Here is a 27,439-nt window from a genome sequence, read left to right as displayed (position 1 = left end):
TTACAGGCATGCACCACTGCGCCTGACTGAATCATTTCTTAAATCAATCAAAAATTAATTAAAATTGATTGATTTTTTTTAATTAAAAAATTATTGACTCCTGGCAGACACCGGAACACTGGCCTTGGCCCTGAGGGCTTCATCTGAGGATCCAGACACCAGTGGCCCTGCGTGATGACACAATCAGCTGAGTGAGTCAGCAGATCTCCACTATCAAGAGCTCAGGGGTCTTCACCTTCATTTCCTCCTTAGCTCAAACTTCCAGCCTTTGCTTTACAGCAAATTAGAATGATACTGTAGGTTTTTCTCATCCCTAAATTTTACTGTAGGCTCTAAACGACAGTCATTGACACAGTGAAGCATCTGCTCTGAGTGCAGATGGGGGGAAGGAAGCGCATCCTCTGGATGGTCTGGACCGCCCGGACATGGGGTGTGCAAGCTAAGAGGCCATCAGCAGGGAATCATCCTGAGGCCCAGAGTGCTGAGAGCCACAGCCAAATCTTTGGAATGACGCATGGCATTTTTGCCAGAAGGGAGTGGTTGAGAGGTGCCATTGAGCGAGCCATTGAGATGATGATGGTTGTGTTAAGCTGTGTATTCAATTGTATATTAGACCCCTGCTGTCCGCCTCAGGTGCCAGCTACTTTGTTGTGTGGTGTTCCTGGAAGAGCCACGTGGGTGGTGTTCACGGGAGTTGGAAAGAAAGTTTGTTCCTGCTTGAGTGGCTCCTGATTTGTGCCCAGCCAGACTGCGGCATTTGGTGGCCCATGTGGGGGAACGCCTGAGGGTAAGTGATAAGGTAAACTGCTCGCTCCTGAGGGCAGGGCGAGAGGCTGGGTAACCATTTAAAGATTCTTCTTTCCTTTTGTTTTGCTTTTGTTGTAAGTTGCCAGTCCCTGGAGATGGGTGGGACGGAAGAAAAACCGCTCACATCTGAGGAAAAACTATTTGCATCTGAGGAACAGATAGGGAGAAAGGACGGATGGACATTTCAGGAGGATAGAAAGGCTGATAGAATGAATTTTTGTTCCATTTTTGTTTCATTTTGTCTCGGTTTTGTTTTGCATTATCTTAGTGAGGGGTATCTTTGTTACGGAAATATGGAATTAAAAATTAATAAGAACCAAACCGAAAGGGCGTTAAGTAAAGTGCTAGAGGAAGGAGGCGTCTCAGTAAAATCAAGAACAGTTAGGGCATACGTTAAGACGATACAAAGGTGTAGCCCATGGTTCATTAAAGAGGGGTGGTTAAATATATCACAATGGAACCATCATGGTGAAGATTTTAAAAAGATAGAAAAGGAAAGCCCAGGAACTCTGTCAGTTGGCACATTACCATTATGGACATTGGTACAATCTTGTTTGCCTAGTCTAGGAGAAGACATTTTAAATGAAGTAAAAGAGGAAGCCTCTCGAGTTAGTCAGACAGGGAAAAAAAGTTTAGAGAAGGAGGGGCTATCCAGAGAGAAGTTACAACGGGAGGTTGCTACTAACACCTTTCTATCACCAGAGGGTGTAAGTGTCCAACCAACAGCTCCACCTATGGAGACAACATATGCTGAGTGGCCCTCAACCCCTGTAGTTGATAGATGGGATCCTGAGACAGGACCTCAAAGATTAGCATGTCCCGTATTTGAGGTGGCAGGACGGCAGTGAAATCACCATGGTTTAGATTTCAAAACAGTGAAGCAGCTAAAAGAGGCTGTAACAACCTATAGTCCTCAAGCACCCTTCACTGTAAGCTTGGTCGAATCCATTTCCAACTTGAATATGACGCCAGCAGATTGGACTAGTATGTGTAAAGCTGTGCTAAATGGAGGACAATACCTGTTATGGAAGGCTGCCAATGAGAAATTTTGCACAGAGACAGCCAGGCGAAATGCAGAAGCTGGTTATCCTCAGAGAAATCTAGATATGTTGTTAGGAAAAGGACCTTATGAGGATCAGCAGCAACAAATTGCATATGATCCTGCTATATACTCACAAATTGCTGCAGATGTAGTTAGGGCATGGAAGACTTTACAAGGACATGGAGATTTACAAGGTCAATTATCTAAGGTAATACAAGGAGCTAATGAACCTTACGCTGAATTTGTAGATAGGCTTATTCAAAAGCTACCAGAGTTTTTGGGGATACAGAGCAAGCAATGCCATTAATTAAACAGCTAGCCTTTGAACAAGCAAATCGTTGGTGCAAGGAGGTCATTAGACCATGGAAACATGAAGATTTAAACACATATATTAAATTATGTAGAGACATTAATGAACAAGGGCAAGTCTTGGCAGCTGCAGTACAACAGGCTATAGATGCCAGGCCAAAAACATGCTATAATTGTGAACAAACAGGACATTTTAAAAGGAGTTGCCCCATAGGAGGAGGGTGTAACAAAACTAGGTATCAAAGGGATAGAATACCGGGTATTTGCCCACGATGCCATAGATGGAGACATTGGGCTAATGAATGCCGTTCTCAAACCACCATAGAGGGTACTCCGTTATCAAAAAACGGACAAGGACCAGGTGTTTACCCACGATATCATGGAGAAAGGCATCGGGCTCCATTGCCAAAAAAACGGACTGGGGGGCCCAATGCTCCGGGGCCCACGACCACAAATATACGGGGCACTGGAGGAACCCAGCAACACCATTAGGGTAGTGCCCAGGACACATTATCCATTAGATCCCTCATCAGACAAACCAGAGGGAGCGCAGGGTTGGACATCTGCGCCTCCGCCAGAGCAGTACTAACTCCAGAGATGGGAGTTCAAGTCATTCCCACAGGAGTAAAAGGACCTCTTCCCCAAGGAACAGTAGGCTTATTGTTAGGATGCAGTTCTTCTACTCTAAAAGGACTTATGATAAGTCCTGGGGTAATTGATCCCGATTATGAAGGTGAAATAAAAATTATAGCCAGTTCTCCAAAGGGTATATCAGTAATTTCACCAGGAGATAGAATAGCACAGTTACTAATAATACCCAGCCTACATGATAAATTTTCCAGTCGTACTGTAGAAAGAGGTTCCAAGGGATTAGGCTCCACAGGTGTAGATTGGGCTATGCTTTCTTTAAATTTAGATTCTCGCCCCATGCTAAAACTAAATATTCAAGGACATGAATTTAATGGGCTACTGGATACAGGTGCAGACCTTAGCATCATCTCTCGTCAAGAATGGCCAAAACATTGGCCATTACAACAAGCCACTCAAACGCTTCGAGGCCTAGGAGTGGCGACTAATCCCCATAGAAGTGCAATGGTATTAGATTGGAAGGATCCTGAAGGATGTGAAGGAACTATACAGCCATATGTATTGGATCATCTTCCCGTAAATTTATGGGGACGAGATGTCCTAGATCAATTAGGTTTGACATTAACAAATAACATCAACCAAAATGCACCCACTATTATGACTAGACAAGGTTTTAGGAAAGGAAAAAGATTAGAAAAACAAGAACAAGGTATAGCAGCACCAATACAAATAGATCAAGGAACAGACAGACATGGGTTGGATTTTCAGAAAGGGCCACTGAGACAATAAAAATTACTTGGAAATCAGAAAGACCAGTATGGGTTCCTCAGTGGCCCCTGACTAAAGAAAAGATACAAGCAGCCCATGACCTGGTCAAACAACAATTAGCAGAAGGACATATACAACCTTCTGTATCTCCCCATAATACTCCCATTTTTGTCATCAAAAAGAAATCTGGTAAATGGAGATTATTGCAAGATTTAAGAGCCATTAATAATGAGATGGTTATTATGGGACCTGCTCAATCAGGGATTCCTCAATTGTCTGCTTTGCCAAAAACCTGGTATGTTTTAGTTATAGATATTAAAGATTGTTTTTTTTCAATTCCAATTCATCCTGAGGATAGTCCACGTTTTGCATTTACTATCCCTGCACTGAATCATGAAGGTCCTGATCAGAGATATGAATGGAAAGTACTCCCTCAAGGGATGGCTAACAGCCCAACTATGTGTCAAATTTATGTTAACAAAGTAATCCAGCCACTTAGAAATCAAAATCCTGAACTACAAATATTTCACTATATGGATGATGTATTATTAGCACACAAAGATAAAAACACATTGCTAGAATGTTATGCCACACTTACAAACTTATTAAAAAATTATAATCTAGAGATAGCAATAGATAAAGTACAATTAAATTTTCCAATTAATTATTTAGGAGTTCTATTATCCTCAACCATGGTCCATCCACCAAAAATTCAAATACGAGTAGATCAACTCAAATCACTTAACGACTTTCAAAAGTTATTAGGAGACATAAATTGGATAAGGTCTTATCTAGGCATACCAACAGGAGAGTTGGGACCTTTGTTTGATATCCTAAAAGGTCCATCAGATCCAAATTCACCCCGCATGTTAACGCCTGAAGCAAGAAAGGCATTAAAAATCAGAGGTGGAGGCCCGGGTTCACCATGCCCTGCAGTTCGGAGCCCCTGGGCATGTTATTGTGACCTCTCTGTACTTTGGTTCCCTTATCTGTAAAGTAAACAGGGAAACTGTGCCTCCCGTGTGGCCGCGCGGGGATGAGTTAGTGGACATCGGTGCTTGCCACCGTGGACAGCAGGTGTCGGCCACCACCACCATCATCAGTGTGTGTCTTCAGCATGTGTATGGCATGGTGTCTGAAAGGTGGCTGGAGTTGGGCTGCGGCACCTGGAACACTGTAAAGACGCAGGCACAGGAGACGCAGGCAGCTTTGAGCCCCACTCAATACAGTGTCCAGAAGAGGCACCGTGAGTCACCTGGCCCTGTAAACCCCCTTCACCAGCATTCCCCCAAGGGAGGTAAGTGCCAGGCATCCCAGAGGGTCCCAGAGCTGGGCGAAACGCAGCTGCAGCACCGCGCACAGGGCCTCAGGCTACCCGGTGAGGACAGTCTCTGTCCTGAACATTTGGAGGCCGCGGCAGGTTGGTTTGGGCTCGGTGTGTTGCTCCTGAGACCCCGAATGCTTTCTGGTGCTAGTCCTTTCCACATGGTGTTTTCCCCTCTGAAACCTTGAAGACCGCACTTTGGCCCCTGTGCATCCTAAGCTCCCCAGTGACTGGACTTGCTTGTGTCTGTGTCAGACGCTGGCACCTGGAGATCCCTGGGCGCCCTCGTTCCCTGGTCACACTCTCCTGTGCTCTGCCTTCTCCGCTCGGCTCTCTGCAGCTCCTGCCTGTGGCTGCTTCCTCTCAGTGGCCTGGTCCTCTCACTTCTTGCATTTTCCATCTGTCTTTTTATTACTTTCAGGGAGGTTGTGGACGCGATCCCCCCGCGTTAGGTTTGTGATCGTGTTTTTTTGTCCAGGAGAGGCCTTCCTTCTCAATCCCTTCGCAGCGTGCGCTCTTTGGTCCTGAGGCGGCGTCTCTGCCCTGCTCCTGTCGGGAGCACGCTCGCTGGTGCCTGCCACTTCCTGTGACTTTATGAACAGTGAGCAGTGGTCTGCCGGGGGTCCCCTTGTTGTGGAACTTTGTGGTTCTGATCTTTCAATGCTGCACGTTCAGAACTCATCTGTCCTGGCAAAAGACGATCCCACCGGCTTGATCTCAGAACCGAAGGAGGAAGGTTTTAAGGTGGACCATCCCTGTCAACTTCTGGAAACCACGAATCCAGAGCTCCCTTTAGAGTGTAGGACTGCCGCCGAAGTCATGGTCTTTCTGTGTGGTTGGCTCCTCTTGGTCCTGAGGAAAGCTGAGCTTCCAGGGAGCTGCCTGAGAAGCCGGCCTGGGAGGATTGACGGTGGTCTTGGGCTCGCAGGCTGATGCCGTCGGTGAACTTGCGTTGGAAGCTGTGTACGGCACAGCAGTAAGGCCTGGCTCTGCCTGTGCAGTGGCAGTCTGGGCAGGGGTAGAGCAGGGTTAAAGGACCGAGGTGTGGGGGTGGGCCCGTGAGGAGGGAGGCAGGGGCAGGCCTTGCACCCCGATCCACAGGGGTGGCGCTGAGCTTCCAGGTCCTAGCGTGCGTTCCTTGAGGTGGGCTTGCCTCCTCAGTAGCTGCTGCTGAGAACCTTGGGGACGAAGGCCATCTGGCCACTTACTCCTCAGCTGAGAGGCCACCAGGCCAGGCATGCGTTCCTTGGGTGCCTTAGACAATAGTTTCAAGCTGAGCTCGTTCATCCCCACCCACAGCAGACGGTGCTCTGCTCTTTGTATTCTGGAGGTCACCTCAGTTACCCAAGCCAGAGCCCGCCGTCCAGGCCCCATCCCCAGTCCCTGGTGCGGCCAGCTCCTCACTGCCAGCGGCTTCCTCAAGACATCCTAGGCCACATGTGCAGCTCAGCTGTTCCCTCCTCCAGGGAACAGTGCCTTTGCCCTGTTCCTGTTGGGTTTTCCTGCTGAACCTCCGCCTTGTCGGCTCCACCTTGGGCATCCCTTCTCTGGACACTCCACCACCCTCCAGGACTCCCCACGTGCCACACCGTATTTGCAAATATTTGCTGACTTGTGTCTCTTTCTTATTAGTTGGGCATGTTTCTTGCCTCTCTGAACCTCTGTCTCTTTCTCCTGATAACGGGACCAAAATACCCACCCACCCAGCTCCCGTATCAGGAAAATTAAAGAAAAATACATGCAACTTTATTGAGGGCATGCTCAGAACACTCTGCTTTTCTCCACGTCCCTGCTTCCTGCTCTGTTGCCACACGCCTCCTGCCCCAGGCCCTGGGGCCACAGCCCTCTCAGGGCTGAGACTGCCTGTCTTTGGCCTCCAGTGACAAGCACAGCCAAAGGCTGCGGTGTGCACACACATGGTCCACGGAGTTCATGAAGCATGGCCTCCCCTCCCAAAGGGGACCATCAGTTTAATTTTGAAAAGGAAGGGCTCAGTCTCTTGAGGGTCCCCTGCTGGGTACCTGAGATGTTTCTGTCAGACGCCAGGGGACCTTCCTTGATCTGCAGTGTCATCATGAACTGGCTCAGCACATTCAGGTGTGTCCCGGGAGGCCACCGATCCTTGGCTGCCAACTGCCGCAGCCTCCCCTCTGCCACTGCACTTGTGTCTGTGCAGAGTGGAGCCTCAGAGTGGCAGTGCAGATGTCCCTGCAGTCACTTCCCGTCCTGGGACAGGCTCACGGCTCACCCAACCTCCATCGCACAGGCACAGACATGCCCAGACGTGCCACTTTTCTCTGGTTGTTTTGACCCCACCATCCACAGGGTGAGATGACATCGACAAACAAGAGCCCGCAGCTTTCAGCAAGCTGGGGGGCAGGGCTGGGACTGAAACGACAGTGGCAACGCCATCACAGGGTGGGTGTCTTGGAAGTGGATGGGAAGGTGCCTTTGCCTCCTGAAGTTCTTGAGGCCTGAGCCCCGAGCTGCTCTCTCACGCCACCACGGGCTTTTTCCACATGCCAACAGAATTTCTAGTTCAGCGCCTTCAGCATCGTCGGGAAAGATCTAGATGCCTGTAGCTCAAGCTAGGTGATGCGCAAGCTGTGTGTAACACGTTAGATTGGATATATTCAAACGCCTTGTCCTTGGCTCCCTGGTGGAAGGGTGTTGCCCGGCATTCTCTGCACTGACGGTTGGCATGTTAATCATTGTGCAGATGCTAATGATTAATCTATTTCCAGAACCCTGGGTACTAGGTGAAGGTTCAGGGGGCACTGCAGCTTTTTGTTTGTTTGTCTTTTCTGAAATGTTATTTGGGTACGTGGCCCACAAATTGAGCCAAAGAACTTCTAAATACGAAATGAAAATCTAAAATGCCTACAGACTCTGGCGAGGCAGTGAATCGGGTGGAAAAGGGAAAGACCTGTGTCTGGTGGCCGTCCATCGCTGCTCCTTTGACGAGACTTCCACCTTCTGTCATTAAACTGCTCTCCAAAGGCGCAGGAGACTCCCTCTAGCCAAGGGGTCCCAGAGAGGCTCCTGTAGGGTGGTGTAATGACACAGAGCAGAGCGAGCAGAGGGACTCCTGCAGTGCCCCGAGGGAGGGTGAGTGGCAGGAGGACCAGGGGAAGGACCTACCAACGCAGCTGTTCACCCGAATGTGTCATGGCAAGTGAGTTCTGGGTGGAGAGCTCCAGACCTTCCCAGCTGTTCTTTCCCTGAGGGATCTGATCCTACAGCATGTAGAACTGTTTTCACAGTCGGCCAGCATCAAGCCCCTGCTACTTCATATATAATTTTTAAAATGTTTTTTTAGTTGTAGATGGACACAGTATCCTCACTTATTTTTATGTGGCGCTGAGGATCGAACCCGGCGCCATCGTGTGCAAGGCAAGCGCTCTACCGCTGAGCCACAACCCCAGCCCCTTAATATGTAATTGTTGAAAATATGTACAAAGTGCTTCTAGGTCCAGGAAAAGTCCATTTTATAAGGTGGAGTGAGGATGGGTTGGACACGGTGGGTGCCCTGAGGGAGCCAAGGGGAAGTGACTTCTCCTTAGTCTTTTTTAAAAAAATATTTTTGTTTTCAGTGGACACGATAACTTTTATCTGTGTGGGGCTGAGTATCCAACCCAGTGCCTCACATGTGCGAGGCAGGTGCTGTACCACTGAGCCATAGCCTCAGCTCCCCTTAGTCTTTTATTTATTTGTTTGTTTGTTTGTTTAGTTGTAGATGGACACAATACCTTTATTTTGTTCATTTATTTATTTTTATGTGGTGTTGAGGATCAAACTCAGGGCCTCACACATGCAAGGCAAGTGCTCCATCTCTGAGCCACAACCCCAGCCCCACTTAGTCTTTTTTTATTCCACCCAAGTGATGAAATTTCTCTCTTTTTGAGATGGGGTCTCACTAAGTTGCCCAGGCTGGACTTGAACTCATGATCCTTCTGTCTCAGCCTCCTACATAGCTGGGACTACAGGTCATAGTTTCTAAGGGAGTCAGATGAATAATTTGCTCCTCTCCTTTGCTGTGCACTTTATTGAGCATGTACTATGTGCTAGTTCCCATGCAAAGCCCAGGTCCCTGGTAAGCCAGCCTGTCAAACCCTCAGCACAGAGGGCTAACCCAGAGCACTCTGCTCTCCCCCTTGCTCTTCAAGGGTCTGACCACTGGCATGGGACCTGCTCTTCAGGGTTATACTGATTTTTTTCCCCTCTGTGGGCTTTTTTCAGCCCCTGTGACGATTTCAGGGCTGATCCATTCTGCAAATCATGGATCACTTTTCCAACAGGGAATCCCTTTGACTTTGTTCTAAATGTCCCTGTATTTTTGCTGTCTGGGGGGTCTCAGGCCGTGGCAGCCATACAGACCCCAGGTGAGCGCCCACAGACCCTCACGGGGCTGCTAACGGAGCAGCCGTTCACGAGTGCTTGTTCTGTGCTAGGTGGTGTGAATAGCTTCCAGTCGCCTGCCACACAGTTGGGGCCCAGCTGGAAGTACATATGTAAAGAGGAGATGGATGTTTTTCTTGCTTTCACCAGGCCCGTGGGCTTTTCACAGTCCCCTGGAAGGGACAGGCACAAGAGGGGACACCTCCACATACACCTAGGGCTGCACCAGCATAGGCCCCAGGCCTGGGGTCCTCAGAGGAGAAGGGGCTGAGCCGTGGCTTCACCCAAGTGCTTGCCACACCGTCAACAGCTCATTTTAGCCCATTCTTCATGCACCTGAGCCCTGGCCGTGTGCACAGCTCCTGGTGTTAAAGGCTGTCAAGGACCTTAGACCCCCGGCCTCCACCTGCACCTGCGTCTGTTGCTCTTGCGCTTCGGTCGTCTTGTGGTTTGCTCATCCTCTGCTCCACGGTTCCCAAAGGAATGTTCCATGGCTGAATCTTATCATCTGTCCCCCAGAGCACTTCTGGAGGCATGGGGCACCGTCACTGGCTGGCCTCGTTTGCTGTTCTCAAGGGACCAGGCCATGGCAGCATTCTGTGGGCACTGATGGAAGTGCAGGGGGCTGTCCCCTGGAATAAGCCAGGGCGTGCTGGAGCCGCAGGGCATGCAGGTTGGGGTGTGCCTCGGGACCTCTGCTATCTGAGGGACTCGTTCAGAGGAAAAGCACTCTCATCTGCTCTGGTTGGAGGAAGAAGGGCCACTGTGTTCAGTGACCTGTGCGACTGCCCGGCCCTCCTGCCACAGCTCAGGCCAAGTCCTCCGCCCCGTGTCTGTCCAGCTCATTGACAGCAGCACCAGCGTTTCCCTGAGAAGACCCGCTATGTTTTAAAAGCCCTGAGAGGTCAGATCGTAAGATTCAGAACCTCCCGACTCCCCAGAGGCACACAGAGGAAGCAGCCTGTGTTGCTGGAATGTCCCTGCCAGGACGAGGAATGTTCTGGGGGAGGGACAGCAACTCAGTGAGCATCTGCAGCTGCGGAGGAGAGCCTCTGGTAGGGTGGAATCAGGGGCGCCCCGAGCCACGCCAACAGACTCCGCCAGCTGAAGTTCATGAAGGATGAACTTTATGGCCCATATATTGAGTCAATGACTGTGGCTTTTGAACTTTTTCTGTTCATGGTGAAAAGAGGCCACGTAGTGCTTGTTACCATTATCTTGCCTACTGCCTGAAGGAGTCTTCCATCAGATCCAAGCACAACCAAATATCCCGGAAGAGTCGAGGTGCAGCTTGGTGTGAGGGAGTGCGTCACATGCTGGGCCCTGGGCCTGACCCCGCACCACCTCCCAAATGATGATAGAAAACAGGTGCAGATCCTCAGCATGGTTTTTGTGGTCAATAAGGAAGCTTTCTAAATCCTGCAAAAACGCTAATGATTCCCTGTTATTTTTCCCCTTGTGTTACTATCACCTAGGATGATTGGTCAGAATTCCAAGCACGAGAGGTGAATTTAACAAAAATGTGTGACTTGTCCCGAGGGAGCCACAGCTTCCCAGCATCTTTGCACTTAAAGTCGTTGTTTGTGTGAGCAAACCTGCAGTGCGGAAGTGCAGCTCCCAGGTGCACTCCTGGACCTGCGCTAGCTCTGCAAAGTGCTCGTCACTCGGTGAGAAGACCCGGGCGCACTGTGGTCATAGGTGACACATTGCCTTGTGTTGAGCCACGGCCCATGGCAGTTCACACCTCCTGGTACCTTTTCTGTGAGGCGAGCGGTGGGCTTCCTGTGACCGTTTGCAGATGGAAAACTGTTCCAGAAGCTAAACGTCTCCCAGTCAGCCAAGGTGGATGGTTGGTGAGCCGGCTGGGCTCAGGGAGGTGGACAGAAAGCAAAGGTGGGAGTGGTGGGGTGATAGTGATGGCCAGTGACCCCCCACAAGGGCAGAGGGTGGGGGCCCAGTGCAGAATCAGCAGGGACAGCTTCCACGGCTGGAGTGGGTGCCCAGGACTGGGCCTGGGTCTGGAGGCGCCAGGAAGTGGGCTAAGAAGCCGGGGTGAGAGCCGGTGCAGACTGGCACAGGAGGACCACCGTTCTGTCGTGCGTGCACACGCGCAGTTTTCTGGCACTGTCTGGGGCTGCCCACTTAGATTTTGACGCCTCCCCAAGGTATGCGTTCCCCTGCCATCATTTTTCAGGACTCCCTGCATGAGTGACCTTTGTGGGGACGTGGAGAACATTCAGGAGCAAATGTGATGTGCCACTCAGGGACTGAGTGCTCGGCCCTCCCCGTCCCTCTGCCGGAGCCCGCAGCCTCCTCGTTCTCCCTGGAATGTGCCAGCACGCCCTAGCACTTGGTGTTCTTTTTGCTGGAACATTCTCTCCCAAGAGGCCTGCACAGCTGGCTCCTTCGCCCCAGTCCCCACCGTGCCCTGGTCAGCTTGGCTTTCCTGCCTCCCCTGTGTCCACCCCTCGTCCACTCTCTCCTGTTGTCACATGCCCACTAGGAAGCCCACCTCACATTGATCTGCCTCCCATCTGTGTCCCCAAGAAGGGATGCTCCAGGAGCGGGGACTGTGTCTCTGTCCACCTGTGTCCCCAGCCCTGGCTCGCTGTGGTGTGTGGGTGGGAAGCGGTGACTGGCTCTGGCTGCACAGGTGGGCCCCTCGTACCTTGGTTGTTTGAAGATCCTGTCTCAATGTGCTCTCAAAGATGCCAACAGAGTTACTGTTCAGATTCTGACTTCAGGTTCGTCCTCAGCGATGAACAATGTTTTCACCTGAAAACAAAACCCAGATCTCTTCTGTTAGTTTCACTGATGACTTCCTTCCTCCTACAGGTCAGAGCTGAGGGTGACCAGCTCCAGCTAGTCAACATGGTGGACACGGAGAGCCCCATCTGTCCCCTCTCTCCGCTCGAGGCTGATGGCCTGGAAAGCCCGTTATCTGAAGAATTCCTACAAGAGATGGGAAACATTCAAGACATATCTCAGTCCATCGGGGAGGACAGTTCTGGAAGCTTCAGTTTCACAGAATACCAGTATTTAGGAAGCGGTCCTGGGTCAGATGGATCCGTCATCACGGGTAAGTGTGCTGCGTCCTGGAAAGCTTGATCTAGAAATCATTTCTGTAGAGAAAGCTGTTCTCTTTCAGGGGAAGTCACGCCTTTTTGAAAAGAAACCTTGGTGTGATAACGCATCACAGCCATGGGGACCAGGAAGATTTGGGGCACGTCTTGCTTGTCATATATGCCTTCTTGTAAATGCTGTGCACAGATCTAGCAAGGCTGGGAATTCAGTGAAGACAGTTGGCGGCACCTTTAAGGTTCCATGTGTATTTCTTTAAAGCAGAGATTCCTATTGTAATAAAGGTGACTCCTTTTTTTAAATATGGAAATCAGTATTAACCATATCTCTACTTTCTATGTCACATTGAGAACCACAACAGGTGTCAGGCGACACAGGTCTATGGGAGTAAGACGGGAGTCTGCTCAGGTAACCTGCAGCATCACTGAGAAGGGAGAAACCATGGGGCCATTAGTCTTGACAGGCAGCGTCTGCGCCACCCCAGGCCAGTGAGGCCACCCGCATCCTCAGTTGGAGGAAAGCTCCATCAGGGGTGGAACTGACCGCACACAGCTGCTGGGGATGAAGGGGAGTGGCTTTGGACTAGTTGGAGCAGCTCGTGGGGGTAAACAGGGTGTGGGCTTCCACCCCGAGTGTGAGATGTCGGGTCCCCAGGGAACACAGAGAGGTCCTCCCTGGCAGCCTTTGGTCTCTGCTCTTTCACCTTCGGGGACCCCTGGTGTTGGCTCCTGGATCCGAGTGTTTCCCCATCTTCTCTCATTTCTCCGGCTCCTGGAGGGTCTTCAGTGGGGCGAGACAGAGAGTACTGGACTTGGGGGGGGGGTTGTGGCTCAGTGGTAGAGCGGTCGCCTCGCATGTGCGAGACCCTGGGTTCGATCCTCAGCACCACATAAAAATACATAAGTGAAATAAAGGTATTGTGTCCAGCTACAACTAGAAAATAAATATTTTTTAAAAAATTAAGAAAAGGAACTTAGAAATAATGATCACTGGAGTGCTGGACACAGGCCCTTGGTTTCTGGACTGGCCTTTAGGGCAGTGGCTGCGTGAGACCCACTCTATCTCCCTCCCCAACAGTTCTTAAAGATGATTTCTTATTCGTGAATTAGATTTTTCATCTTTGTATCTGACCTGATCCTTTGGACAGTATTTCTGCAGTTATGTAAGCTGCTCATGTAGAAGGACTGACTGTATGTAAAATATATTCACTTCATACTTTACTTAAAAGACCAGGTGGGGAGCTGGCTCACTCAGCCGGTATCTTTTTCCTCCTTCTTCTCCCCAGCTTTACTGACATATAATTGACTATGACAAACTGCATACATTTAAAGTATAAAATTTGTTGTGTGCGTGCACACACACACACACCCCTGTCAAATCATCATCGCAATCAAAGTAGTGACATTGTCCGTCACCCCAAAGTTTACTGGCCCTCCTTCATAGCTCCTCTTCCCCCACTCCCTGCCTCCCTCCTGCGCTGAGCAACCACGGATCCCTCACTCGCAGTTAGTCTGTCTTTTCTGGAATTTTATATAAATGGGATCTTACTTTGCAGTTGGACTTCTCTGGCTTAGCAGAATTCCTTTGAGATCCGTCTGCACTGTGCACGTGTCAGAACTTCGTTCTTTTTTACCTGTTGCATGGATCGACCACAACTTATTAGTCCAAGCACCTGCTGGTGAAGGTTGGGTCATGTCCAGTTTGCGGCCATTGCAGGTGGAGCCGCTGTGAACACACGAGGCTCTGTGTGGACATCTGCTTTCGTTTCTCTTTGGTAAATACCTAGGAACAGAATGGCTGCGACTTGTGTTTGTGTAACTTTTTAAGAAACTGCCAAGACATTTTCTGAAGTGCTCTGCCATTCCTCCACACCTCGTGGACGGTAGATGGAGTCAGCCTTTTAAATTTGAGCCACCCTGAGAGCTGTGAAATGGCATCTCATTGTGGTACTTTCAGTGTGCATTTCTCAGATGACAAATGATACTAACATCTTTTCCTGTGCTTCTTTGTTCTCTGTTTTATTTGGTGAAGTTCCTGTTCAAATATTTTCCCGATTTTTTAGTTGGTTGTTTCTTTTCTCACTATTGACTATTGGGAGTTTATTTGCTTTATCAGATATGGGATTTACAAATGTCCCCCAGTTTGTGGTGTGTCTTTTCTTTCTGTTAGCTGGACCTTTCAAAAGGCAGTACTGAGCCAGGCGCAGTGGCACATGCCTGTAATCCTAGGAGGCTGAGGCAGGAGGATTGCGAGTTCAAAGCTTCAGAAAAAGCGAGGTACTAAGCTACTCAGTGAGACCCCATCTCTAAATAAAATACAAAATAGGGCTGGGCATGTGGCTCAGTGGTCAAGTGTCCCTGAGTTTAATCCCCAGTACCTTAAAGAAAAAAAATCAGTGCTGATTTCTGTTGAAGTCCAATTTATTTTCTTTCCGATTTTATTTCCAGTATTTTCTTTCATGGGTCGTGTTTTTTTGTGTCACAGCTAAGAAATATGCCTGACCCACGGTCACATCTTAAGGCTGAGATCCATTGACTTAATTTTTGCATGTGGATCAAACTATCTTTCCTTCCTCCCTCCCTCCCTCCCTCCTTCCCTCCTTCCTTCCTTCCTCCTCCTTCCTTCCTTTCCTTTCCTTCCTTCATTCCCTCCTTTCTTCCTTCCTTCCCTCTTTCCTTCCTTCTTCCTTCCTTCCTTCCTTCCCTCCTTCCTTCCTTCCCTCCCTCCCTCCTTCCTTTCTTCCTTCTTTGCTTGCTTTCTCATTTGCAGTTGTTCAGTGCAGTTTATTAGAAAGTCTACTGTCCCCATTAAATTTCCTTGTACTTTTGTGAAAAGCAGTTTATTATATATTGTTGATCAGATATTTCTGAGCTCTTTATGCAACTCCCTGGTTTGTTTGTTTCTTTGGACACTGATCCTACAATGTCCTCATGTGACTGTAGCTTTATAAGAAACCCTGAAGTCGCCAGAAATAAGTTTATTCTTCTTATCCAAATATTTTTTGTTCAGCCCATATTCTTTTCATTTCCATGTACCTTTTTATTTATTTTTTAGTTGTAGATGGACAGCATGCCTATACTGTTTATATCTACGTGGTGTTAAGGGCCAACCCCTGCCTCACACGTGCTAGGCGAGCGCCTTGACACTGAGCTAGAGCCCAGCCCTCCTGGCACGTTTTAGAATCAGTTGTCATTTCTGACCCAAAAAGCCTATTAAGGTCCTGAATCTGTAGTCTATGGGGGAGAACTGACATCTTCCCACGGTTGGGCCTTCAGATCCACACACATGATTATTCCTCACTTATGTAGGTCTTCTTCAATTTCTCTCAGCACATTTTTTAGTTTCTAGTATACACTTTTCACTTGTTTGGTCAGATTTATCTCTATTTCATATTGTTGGTGCCATTGTAAACAGCATTTATTTTTACATTTTAATTTTTTAAAAATACTAGTTGTAGATGGAGACAATATCTTTATTTTTATTTTCTTATTTTTTTATGTGGTGCTGAGGATCAAACCCAGGGCCTCACATGTACGGGGCAAGCACTCTACCACTGAGCTACATTTTAATTTGTATTAGTTTGTTTCCATACATATACATAGAAATGCAGCTGTTATTTAGACATTGACCTAGTATCCTGTACCCTTGCTAAGTCACTAGTTAGTTCTAGTAGCTTTTTTATAGATTCTTCAGGATTTTTACATAGATAGTTACACTCTCTGCCTCCTCCTCCAGCTGGATGTCTTCTGCTCATTTTTCTTACATTATCACACGGGTTAGAATTCTAGCACACAAAGTTAAGTAGAAGTGGTAAACATCCTCTCCTTGTTCCCTATTTAGGGGGAACGCATCAGTCTTCACCACTGGATGTGATGTTAGCTAGTTTTTCTCAAACACCCTTTCTCAGGGTGAGGACGTTCCCTTCCATACCTAGTGTGCTGTGAGCGTTTATCAGGAATCGATGTTGGATTTGGGAAAGACTTTTTGTGCATTTGGTAAGGTGACCAAAAGGTGTTTCTTTTTTAGTTGTCAATATGGTGAGTTATCTTTTTGAAATATTAAGCCAACCTTGCATTCCCATGTTTCTGCAGGATATTGGTCCTAGTTTTCTTTTCTTGCAATATGTTTTTCTGGTCTTGATGAATCCTTGCTTAGTGGAATGAGGAATCCTCTTGGGTTCTATGGAAGGGCATCTGCAGAACTGTTTGTTGTCCCTTACGTGCATGGAGATGTCACAGACAAATCCACCTGGTCTGGAGTTCTCTGTGGGATGGCTTGTCTACCTACCTATTCAGTGTCTTCAGCGTTTAGAGGGCCGTTCAGTTGCTCTCCCCCTTCTTGAATGAGGTTTGGCAATTTGTGTTTTTCCAGGAGTGTGTCCACTTCATCCAGATTGTTGAACTTATTGGCATGAAGTTTTTCATGCTGTTCCCTTATGATCTTTGGTGTGTATAGAATCTATGAGATATTGCCTCTCTGATTTATATAGAGAGAGATAGATAATTTAATATTTTGGTATAATATCTGATATTCAAAATTGTGTCTTCTCCCTCTCCTCATTCATCTAGCTAGATGCTTGTGAATTCATTGCTCTCTCAAAACCCTGGCTGTAGGTTTCATCATTTTTTGCTGTTTTGCATTTCTGTCCTTGGATTCCCACTGTAGTCTCTGTTGTTTCCTTCCTTCTCCTGATGTTGGGTCTTCCTCTCTCCTTTCCAGCCCCTGAAGTTGTGGTTGACTTTGAGACTCTGTAGGTTAATTAGTGATTATTTTTGAATTTCTAAATATTCGAGGATTTTCCAGATCCATTTCTGTTATTGATGTCTAATTTAGTTCCATAGTGGCCAGAGGACATACTTCGGATGCCTTAAATCCTTTTGAATTTATTAAGAGCCGTCTTATGTCCAGAGTGTGGCTGGCTTAGTAAACGTCCCATGTGCCCTGGAGAAGGGCATGTGCTCTGTAGTTGCTGGGAGGGTGTCCCATGGACACCAGGCAGATGGACTTGGCCAGTAGTATTATCTTCCGTGTCCCCCTGCTTATGTGATCAGTAATTGAGCGAGGTCGCCGGCCCCTCCCACTCCGGTTGGGACAGTGTTTCTCCTGTCAGTCCTACGGGCTTTGCTTCACAGCTTTAGGGGCTCTGTTCTTAGATGTGTAACCCTTTAGCATTATTGTGTCTTCATGATGAGCTGGTCTCTCTGATCTGCTTTATCCCTGGTAAATCTCTTTCTTCTGATCACGACTTTGATAGTAATGTAGCCACTGCAACTTTCTCCTGACCATTGTTAACATGGCCTATGTTTTAACTTGGTGTATGTTTTCCCATTGTTTTTCTTTTAACTTATGTGGTGGGTTGGATTCAAAACTATTATTTTGGGGCTTGGGGAGACAGCTCAGTTGGTAGAGTGCGTGCCTTGCATGCACAAGAGCCTGGGTTTGATCCCTAGCACCAAAAAACAAAATAAATCTGCTATTCTGGTGGTTGCCCCAGGGCTTGTGGCACACATCTTTATCTTCTCAGTTTGCCTTCAGGTGACACCACCCTGCTTGACATTGCTGTGGGAACCTTGCAGACACAGGCTTCCACGCCTCCTTTCGTGCATTTGTGGCATTGTTTTATCTCCACTGCGTTAAGAACGTCGCGACGTGTTGCTGTTGCTTACCTTGAATGGCCAGTTATCTTTTTAGGACACTTAAACAGAAGGAGAGTCACTTAATGTACCACAGAAGCACCTTTCCTGGTGCTCTTGATGCCCTTGTGTGCCACATTCCCACCTGGCCTGGCTCCCCTCTGGGGGGTTTCCTGTGGTCTGCTGGTCGGGAGGCCCAGCTCCTGAGTCTGAAAGTCTTCATACGACCTTGTTGTTGGAAGTCAGTGCTGCTGTGTCTTCAGGTTTTCTGGTCTTTTCTTCTGGGTGTCAGAGCTTCTCGTGTGCCCTCCACACAGACGTCGTGGTTCTGTCCTCCTCCTTTCTCTCGGCCCCGCAGCCGGGCTTTGCTCCAGCTTTTTGAACATTCGGAATATGCTCAGTTCTTGGCTAGGAATTCTAGCCTACGTAGTTCTTCTTCCAGTTCATTGATTTTTCTCATCCTGGGCCACATTTTTCTGACTTGTATGTCTTGTCATGTTTTTGGTTGGATTCCACATGTGGTGAACTTTGTTGGGTGGTGGGTACTTTTATATTCCTAAGCTGCTTTCTGGGGTGCAGTTGAGTTACTTGGAAACATTCGATCCTTTCAGGCCGAGCTGTTGAGCGTTGTTGGAGAGGACCATGGCAGTCCTTGTTTGGGAGCTGATCTCCCCTCACTGCTGAGGCAAGACCCTCTGAGTGGAGGCTGCACCTGAAGATGCTCCACAAATTCTGGGACTGTCTACTGTGGGAGGGGGACTGTACCCAACCCTTCTGTGTCCCACGTACTTTTGGCTCTGGGCATGTCAGGTTGTGATGAAGTGTCTTTTTTTTCTAAGGGTGACCTTTTTTTCTAAGGTCATAACTGAGATAAGGGTGTCAGAAGGACCCTGACCTTTCTCAGCTGAAAGAGCAAAGACATGTGTATATGTATACATGAGCACACGCATATACACACGAATCTGCACATCTTTCCACATGCACCCATCTCTGTGTTAATAATGCACATGTGCACACACATATCTGTCAGTCTTCCCCACCACCCATCAGTATCTATGTTAAACTAAACATGAGTTCACACTGTGGCCCGTGACGTTAATCCACACCACATGGATCATTTGAGCCCCTCCTCTTGCCTACCTGTAACCTCACCCTCCTGCAGAGAGAAACCTGGCTCCCGTCATCCACCCACTTACTTAATAGCTCATTTCCAGCTTGCCTGCACAGTGGCCTTGGATGGTTGACCCGTGCTCCTAGGAAGACCACTCTGTCAACTGGAACCTGGGTTGGGCAGACCCGGCGCCTTCAGTCTGACGGGCTATACTGGTTTCCTGTTCCCCCGCCTCCTTTAGTGAGGGGTTTCTTACACACACAGTTCAGTGGGATGGCTTCCTCCCATTCTGCACTCCACCCTGGGATCCAGACTCCTCCTGCCTTAACGTTCGCTCTGAAGTGTCAAACTCTGCGGGATTTGGCAAGCACAGTGCCATGTGTGCCCCCCTACATTCTCCACTCAAGAGCACCTGCTCTCTACCTGTTCGGCCCTGCCTCCCCAGCCCCAAGCCAGCAGCTGACCTTTTGACCATCACCAGAGTGCAGCCTCTTTGAGAACACCGTGTGCCTGGAGTCACGAGGGCTCTTCAGATTGCCCCTTTCACTTGACAGGGAGCATCCATGTCTCCCACAACTTCAGAGCTCATGTCTTTTTACACTGAATAATGTTCCGTTGTATGGATGTACCACAATGTATCTCTTCACCTATTGAGGGACATCTTGGTTGCTTCCTATTTTGGAAATTAAGAATAAAACTAGCCAGGCATGGTAGCACATGCCTAAATCCTATGTACTTGGGGGGCTGAGGCAGGAAGATCTCAAGTTCCAGGCCAGCCTGGGCAACTCAGGGAGACCCTGTCTCAAAGTAAAAGGGACTGGGAATATAGTGGCAGAGCGTTTGCCTAGCACATGTAAGGCCCTGGGTCCAATCTCCAATAGTGAAAAAAGGAAATAAAATAAAAAAGCTGCTATAAACATTCATGTGTGGTTCTCTGTATGGATACAGTTTCCAAATCAGTTGGGCAAGTACCTAGAACTGCAGTTCCCATTATAAGACTGTTTGGCTTTGCCAAAAACTGCCCCGCAGTCCTCCAGGGTCCTCCAGGCCGCATCCCACCAGCAGCCAGAAGCACCCGCTGCTCCAGGTCCTCACCAGGGTCAGCCATTGTTAGGTGTTTAGAAGTTCTCAACAGCCTAATGGGCGCGTAGTGATGTGCCACCGCTGCTTGGGCTCACAGTTCCCTGGGGACAGGTGCTGTGAAGCCTCCCTTCGTGGACTCTCTAGCCATCTGTCTTGCTTCTTTGGAGAAGTGTCTCTTCAGATCTTTCTCCCATTTTAATCGAGTTGCTTGTTTCTTATTTCTGAGTTCACGGCTCCTCTGGATTTTGGATATAAGTCTCAGATGGGATTTGCGAACACTTTCTCCCAGTCTGTGGTTTGCTTTTCATTTTCTTAACAGAAGTTCTTAACTTCCCCAAGTCCAAGCTTAGTTCACTTCTCTCCCCTGGATTATGCTCGCAGGGTTGCCCGTGGAGGTTTTAGTCCTGTGTTTTGCCCCCATTTCCTGTGTTGACTGTTGCAGAAGAACTGCTGGAAGGAAGGAGTTCTGCAGAGGCATGTGGAGCCCACAGGCGGAGGCCCGTCAAAGGCCACCGTGACACTGTGCAGCCCAGGACACAGTTCAGCAGGTGCCAACTAGAGCACAGCAGCTCCCGAGCCCAGCACTATGGTCCTCAGGGAGCAGAGAGAGGATGGCCCAGGGACAGGGCCAGCGCAGGATGGGCAGCTGCCCAGCTTACACCACACACGATGTGCCTCCGTGGCAGAAGGGCCTGGCTTCCACAGGGCGTGACACCGGGAATGTTCATACACGTTCTTCTTCTTTCTGTAGACACCCTCTCTCCAGCTTCGAGTCCCTCTTCAGTTAGTTACCCTGTGGTTCCTGGCAGCGTGGATGAGCCTCCCAGTGGCACACTGAACATCGAGTGTAGGATCTGTGGGGACAAGGCCTCGGGCTACCACTATGGGGTCCACGCATGTGAAGGCTGCAAGGTACAGTGGCACGGGTGAGGGTGGGGGGGCCTACTGCTGTCTCCGACACAGATGTCTGTTGCTGAGAGACCTGAAGAAGGCGCAGAGGGGTACTGATCCCCGGGACAGGCTGACTCCTCCCATCGCAGAGTCCGGCAGGTTGCTCTACTTCAGCTTGTACATAACTGAGATAAGGGTGTCCTTGGACAGAAAACCAGCTTTAATGTGGAGCGTGTCTACCCACTTATCTGTTGACCCTCTGATTGGGCCAGGTAAGGCTCTTGCTCCCATGTAGCAGGTGAGGATCTGGCGACGCCAGGAGTCCAGACTTCTGCTCAGGCCCCACAGTGCCTGGCCCAGGGGGGCAGCACCTGGGCTCAGCTCCTCTGCCACCATTTCTGAGCCTCTGGCACTTCATCCCTGTATTCAGGGGACCTCTGCATTGGAGCCACCCACACCCCATGCATATCTTAGCCAGACAGACATGATCAGGACCAGGAGTACACAAGGCAGGCTCTGTGGTCCAGCAGCTGCTCCTAGACCAGTCCTTACAGAAGGACCCTGACCTGTCACATCCTGCAGGTCTGCTGAAGTATCACGCCCTTTTGTGATGGCTCTGCACACACGTTCTCAGGTTTGGTACTCTGTACATATGGCGTTTGAGAGATCTAGGCATGTTCACAATGGGACATTTTGAAATTACTTTGAATCTGCCTCATTTATTGTTGTTCATTTTAAGTGCAATGAAAAGCTAAAGTTTTCTATCTGTCCCAGTTATGTGAGACTTTTAAGAAGATTGTCTCTCTAAACACAGGTCATTTAAAAAGAGACAACAAATGAACAGAACAGGTGAGTGAAGCTCTCAAGGTGTCCCAGCCATGCCTGTTCTTAATGAGCCACACATTCTTCTTGCAGGGTTTCTTTCGGAGAACTATCCGGCTAAAGCTGGTATATGACAAATGTGACCGCAACTGCAAGATCCAGAAAAAGAATCGGAATAAGTGCCAGTACTGTCGCTTCCACAAGTGCCTGTCCGTTGGGATGTCACACAACGGTAGGTAAGGCTGCCCGCACAGCGCTGTCCATGCCGCAGTCCACTTCCCAGTCCTCAGAATGGACCAGGTTTTGCATGAGATGCTGGGAACATGCCAGGCCTGAGTCTTCCTGTACCCAGAGAAGCCTGAGGACACAGATGTGGGGAGGACACAGCAGTGGCTGGGCAGAGCACCTGTGCGGAGTTGTCTTGGAAGCCTCACGCGGTGGGCAGTGCTCTCACCAGGGTGGCAGGAGGGCCACTCCCTGTGAGGTGCGGGCCAGCTTTGGCATGTGCCATGCTCGGGGTTCGTCACACTCTGCTTCAGCCAGATGCGATCTTAGAATGGCTGGCTTCCGCGCGCAGGTATAAAGGAGGGGCTCCCGCAGGCTCGTCTCTGCTCACTCGTTTCAACCCCCACCATGAAGGCCACTCCAACCAAGGACAGTCAGCTGTCCTGCTGATGACGCGAGGGATGGCGTTAGCTTTTATTTTAACCTTCTTTTAAAAACCTAGCTTTCTGGAGGCTGGGCTGTTTTCTCTCTCCTTGGTAGAAGGTCGCGTGGCAGTAGGAGTGGGCTGGACCCCCGTGAGGCCCCTTCGCGCAGTGTGACACCAGGAGCTGCTGGCCGGCCCTCCTCAACCTGCTGACATTTGCCTGATCTTCTCCCCATTGTTGCTTATTTATGTTTGTTTCCCGTTGTCCCCACCCCCACCTCAGCAATTCGTTTTGGACGAATGCCAAGATCTGAGAAAGCAAAATTGAAAGCAGAAATTCTTACCTGTGAACATGATGTAGAAGATTCTGAAACTGCAGATCTCAAGTCTCTTGCCAAGAGAATTTACGAGGCCTACTTGAAGAACTTTCAAATGAACAAGGTCAAAGCCCGAGTCATCCTCGCGGGAAAGACGGGCCACAATCCAGTAGGTGCCTTTACTGCCCTTTGGTAGGGTCTCAAGTATTCCCCTGGCAACGCCTCAATCAGTGCTGTAGAGAGGGACCCAGGAAACCTCAGTGTGGGAAAGATGGTGTTCATCCCAAAGGCAAATGAAAGGCAGTGGGAATGCAGACGGTTCATTCCCAGACTAACATGTAGCTTTAGAGCAATGCTTCTTGCTTGAGTGCACCTTGGAACGCCTAGCAAGCAAGTGCTCATCAAGGCTGTGTAGCTGACACACTGAGAGAGGTCTGGTTCATGTGCTGCCAGGGACCCCAGGGGAGTGAACCAGGAGCTCTGAATCACTGGGCCACTTTCCCAGGCCTTTTCATTTTTTATTTTGAGACAGGGTCTCACGAATTTGCTGAGGGTCTTGCTAAGTTGCCCAGGCTGGCCTCAGACTTGCAATCCTCCTTCCTCAGCCTCCTAAGTTGCAGGGATTGTAGGTATGCACCACCATGCCTAGCCAGCATCGTTTCTTAGGTGCATTAAAAAAAAAAAATCTTTATTTGAGGCCAGAAAATTAATGTGTTCACTTTTTATTCAAAATATGCCCTCATATCCTTTCCCCTAAAACTGGCCCACTGGCTTCCACCTTCCCTCCAGTCCCCAACACCTCCTGCCTTCCCTCCCTGCAGAGGAAGCCCTAGAAAGGCTCCTTTGTTTCTAGAAACTCGGCTGACTTTGTGGATAGTTCTGGACCTTTTTAGGGACAGCTAAGATGCACCCTCTCCCCACCCCCTGCAGGCTTATGCACCTGTCTCCATGTCAGGAGTGGTGTCCCATCAGCTTTCACAGGGCTTGGTCCTAGGGTGGTCACACGTCATTCTGCCTTCCCCTTTGAGCATGGTATGACAGGTTTAATCTGTGTTAATGAATACCGAAACATTCCTTATTGGGAATTATAAGCTAGAATTTTTAGTCACAGTAAAATAAAGGATTTCATGAGCTGCTTAATTTCATGACCAAACCAAACCTCTCTTTTACTGAGCCTTTGAATTCTTCCATGCATTCTCCAGTCAAATAGGATGAGCGATTTTAAAAGTCTCCAGCAAGCACCACACCAGGTGGCCCCTTTCTGGATTGTAGGGTGAAGTGGAGGGAGTAGCCTTTAACTTTACATTTCTGTCCCGGAGATGGCTAAAAGAACCCCAAATTAGGAGAACCAAAACTTCCGTTTGAGATCTTACATTTCTCCCTTGAATTTAAAGAATTTGAAGCACACTTAAAAGTCACTTTTACACTTAATAAAATACTGATCTTTGATGCTGATTTGGTCCCCACAGTTTCCTCTGCTTCTCTCCACCGAGATCCACAAGCTCCATGAGGAATTCCCCCAGCCTCCGCCAGAGCTGGGGCAGTCAGGCTCTTGAGGACACTGACACAGGAGAAATGCACTAGGTTACCATCTAGGTTGGGGTTCACTTGGCAAAGAGCCAGATGCCTGCTCTTGCCCACACATCTCTGTGCCAGGCACCCTGCAATGTCCAGCTGCAGGTCACTCGTTGCATTTGACCACACTGTCAGCTCCAGGCCAGGTCATGTCCCACCATGGGTCCTGCCCATCTGCTGGCAGGCTTACAGAGCACCTGGCCTTCACCACAGGCCTCCTCTCTGCTCCTCCATCTGCACCCAGCCTGGGAGAGGCCTGACTGGCAGGGTGCCCTCCACCAGGACACACTGCCCGAGAACTCTTCACAGAGTTCTGGTTTTGTCTCTGCCAGGGGCCGGGGAAGGCCCCAGTCTCTAGCTTGCTGATTTAGAAAGCAGTCCCATCTGTTGGTGAGAACTCTGCTAGGGAGACCAGGCATTCACTCTGTCCCTGCCCAGTAGCCCAATACTCGGTGACTGCTTCATCAGGTTCGGCCGCCTCCAGCCTCCAGCAGAGCTGTAGAGAGGCCGCCAGCCTCAGGCCTAAAGCCTGCAGCTGACTTCATTTCTGCTTCTGCTTCAGGAGGAGCATGAATTGCACAACCAGGACAAATACGACCAGTGTGCTGGGGAAAGGTGGCCCTTCGGCCCTCAATGCAGACCTCCTCCTGCTCCTTGCAGATCTGCTGGGCGGGTGCGAGTAGCCACCAGCCCCCTCCTAAGCTCTGACCGGCACTTGGCCCTAAACCATTCCCTACCTTAATGGGGACAAGTAGGTGCTGGACAGGTGGCATGTCAAAGGCTCCTGTGGTTTTCTAGAAATAGGGGACTGAGCACGGCCTGTGGAAGACCGTTCCTTTGCTCTATGCAGACCAGTCACCTGCAGCAAAGTCCCTGGACACTGCTGGGAGGGGAGGCAGCTGCAGGGAGGCCACACTGCTTTGGTGAAAGGTGGGTTTTAGCTGAGGAGACACGTCAGAACTTCTGCTTCTGTCTGGACCTGGGACTGGTCTCGGCCCCTGAGGTTTCAGGTCCTTGTACCAGAAAATGGTCAGGGCCCTTAGTGATGGGGCCAGAGTGGAGGGAAACTTGCTGCCCCTTGACTTGAGGGTGACCCAGTGGAAGCAGGGTGGAGGGGCAAGAGGGAACAGGGGTCTCCTCTGGGCATGGCTTCCACAGAGGTGTTTCAACAGCTTCTTAGAGCGATCCTAGGTGGGTCGGGAGCTCTCAAGGGCCAGCAGCTGTCCTGGGATGTTTGCTTCCCTCCACGGGCATGCTCGCACACGCTGTGCACCTGCTCCACACTCAGGCACACTCAGACATGCACACACTTGCTCAGGCAGCTGCTCTTAGTTTGGAGAGCTGGCTGTACCTTCTGAAAAGTGGTGAAACCAACCAAACAAACCCTTGGCACTAAATATTTAGACTGTAGAAATTCAAAGTGTAAGGTCATGATCACATAGTGTCTAGTGCAGGGGCCTGAACGCAGGCCCTCACACGGCTGGATGCCCAGTACTGTTGCATGTCAGCCTCACGAACCAGAGCCTCATTCAGTCCCATGAATACAGTAATGACGGGGGCATCGCACTCATGTCAGGTTCTGAAAGTCATTCTGAAAGACGTGTCCTCAACATTTCAGAGTCTGTGGAGTATAGGTGTCCCCAAGTAGCGTGTCGGGGCAGAACTGCTTCTCCTGATGGATGTCACCTCCTACCATATTGTGGGCTTGCTGCTGTATTAAGGTCAAATATTATACCTGCCCCTTACGGCATTTTCATATTGAAGAACACAGAGTTTAATACTGTGTATAGGAATTTATAGGCAAGCATAACCAGAGCCTGCTAGTTTTACCCAAAGCAGTTCTACCAAGGATTCACATTTAATTTTTTCCAGACAGACCAGTGGCCTGACTTTTCAATGTCGAAGTACACTTTAGAGACTGATTCTCGTGAGTGATGTCTTTGGGCACCGTAGAACCCAGCAATGTGTGAGCAGGGACAGTGCTGGGTCAAGTAGGGGCACTCTCTGGTCTTACCTCAGAGTGGTTTTGGGGAAATTGGCACTTTTTGTCTCCCGCTGTCCAAAATCTGCAGCATGCTTTATTGAAATGGCAGGCTGTGATGTCAGATCTATCATTATAAAAAGCACATTACAGCCAGGAGTGGTGGCACACATCTGTAATCCCAGCTGCTCAGGAGGCTGAGGCAGGAGAATAGCAAGTTCAAAGCCATCTCAGCAACTCCGAGAGGCCTTAAGGACTTAGACCCTATCTCACAAAAAGAAAAGAAAAAGGTACTTAGGGAGCTGGGGATATGACTCAGTGGTTAAGCACCCCTGGGTTCAATCCCTAGTACAAAAAAAAAACTCATTTCAGAATTAAGCACAAGATGCATGGGTTTTAAAGATCACCTTACAAGGGGCTGAATATAGCTCAGTTGGTAGAGAGCTTGCCTTGCATGCACAAAGCCCCGGGTTCAATCCCTAGCACCACCAAAAAAAAAAAAAAAAAAAAAGATCGCCTTACAAAATGTTTATCAATACAGTGTGGCAAACTTTCGAGGGAGTTTCAACAGAGTTTCTCTTACCAAGCTTTAGGTTCTCGATGTTAGCAACTATTTTTCCAATCAAATGGTTTCCAATTTTGCCTGTTAGATGAGGCCTGCTTTCTAGAATCCAAGTGATGGTTTTATAAAGACGAATCGAGACAGCATTAGCTCACATCTCCATTCTCTGCCTGTTCCTGAGCATCTCTTCCACACAGTGCTGTCCTGTGCCAGCCTCACCTGCCAGCTTCACTCTCCAGGGCTGACTAAGGCAGACTTGGAAGTAGTTTTACTTATATATATGATTCTTTCATTTTATTAGGTTTATTTTATTAATTTATTTTTATGTAGTACTAGGAATTGAACCCCAGCCCATCTTGGAAGTCTTAATCCCTTCTCAAAGAGGGCCCACCTTTTCATTTTGCTACTTTAAATCACAAAAATTATGTAGCTGGGCTGACTCTGGTCCTGTGAGATGCTCTATCCCCACCCCCAAAAAAGTCTCCCCCCTCCTCCCCC

The 27,439-nt window shown here is 49.0% G+C and overlaps 1 protein-coding gene and 1 long non-coding RNA gene across 6 annotated transcripts in view; one reads left to right on the top strand and one right to left on the bottom strand.

The window, feature by feature from the left end:
- Nucleotides 1-27,439, top strand: part of Ppara (peroxisome proliferator activated receptor alpha) — a 58,648-nt gene that overhangs the window by 19,438 nt on the left and 11,771 nt on the right. For 4 of the 5 annotated variants that reach the window (XM_048802998.1, XM_015501796.2, XM_015501799.2 and 1 more), the window contains 4 exons: nucleotides 12,072-12,315; nucleotides 20,896-21,056; nucleotides 21,951-22,089; nucleotides 22,790-22,992. In XM_048802998.1, the coding sequence (XP_048658955.1) occupies nucleotides 12,108-12,315; nucleotides 20,896-21,056; nucleotides 21,951-22,089; nucleotides 22,790-22,992 (711 nt within the window). In that variant the 5' untranslated portion in view covers nucleotides 12,072-12,107. Of the gene's footprint in view, nucleotides 1-4,367; nucleotides 4,812-12,071; nucleotides 12,316-20,895; nucleotides 21,057-21,950; nucleotides 22,090-22,789; nucleotides 22,993-27,439 lie in introns of those variants that run through there. The other variant, XM_015501797.2, reaches the window with a different exon arrangement.
- On the bottom strand, nucleotides 1,330-25,360 carry LOC125616788. The gene is made up of 3 exons (XR_007347532.1): nucleotides 25,350-25,360; nucleotides 19,464-19,473; nucleotides 1,330-1,968 (listed from the first exon to the last, which is right to left on the bottom strand). It is a non-coding gene; the product is annotated as an uncharacterized LOC125616788 (long non-coding RNA).

Source organism: Marmota marmota, unplaced genomic scaffold (assembly GCF_001458135.2).
Source record: "Marmota marmota marmota unplaced genomic scaffold, marMar, whole genome shotgun sequence".
NCBI classification, from domain to species: Eukaryota; Metazoa; Chordata; class Mammalia; order Rodentia; family Sciuridae; genus Marmota; species Marmota marmota.
Note: the sequence above shows the minus strand (reverse complement) of the source record. Positions and strands in the feature narration are given on the sequence as shown.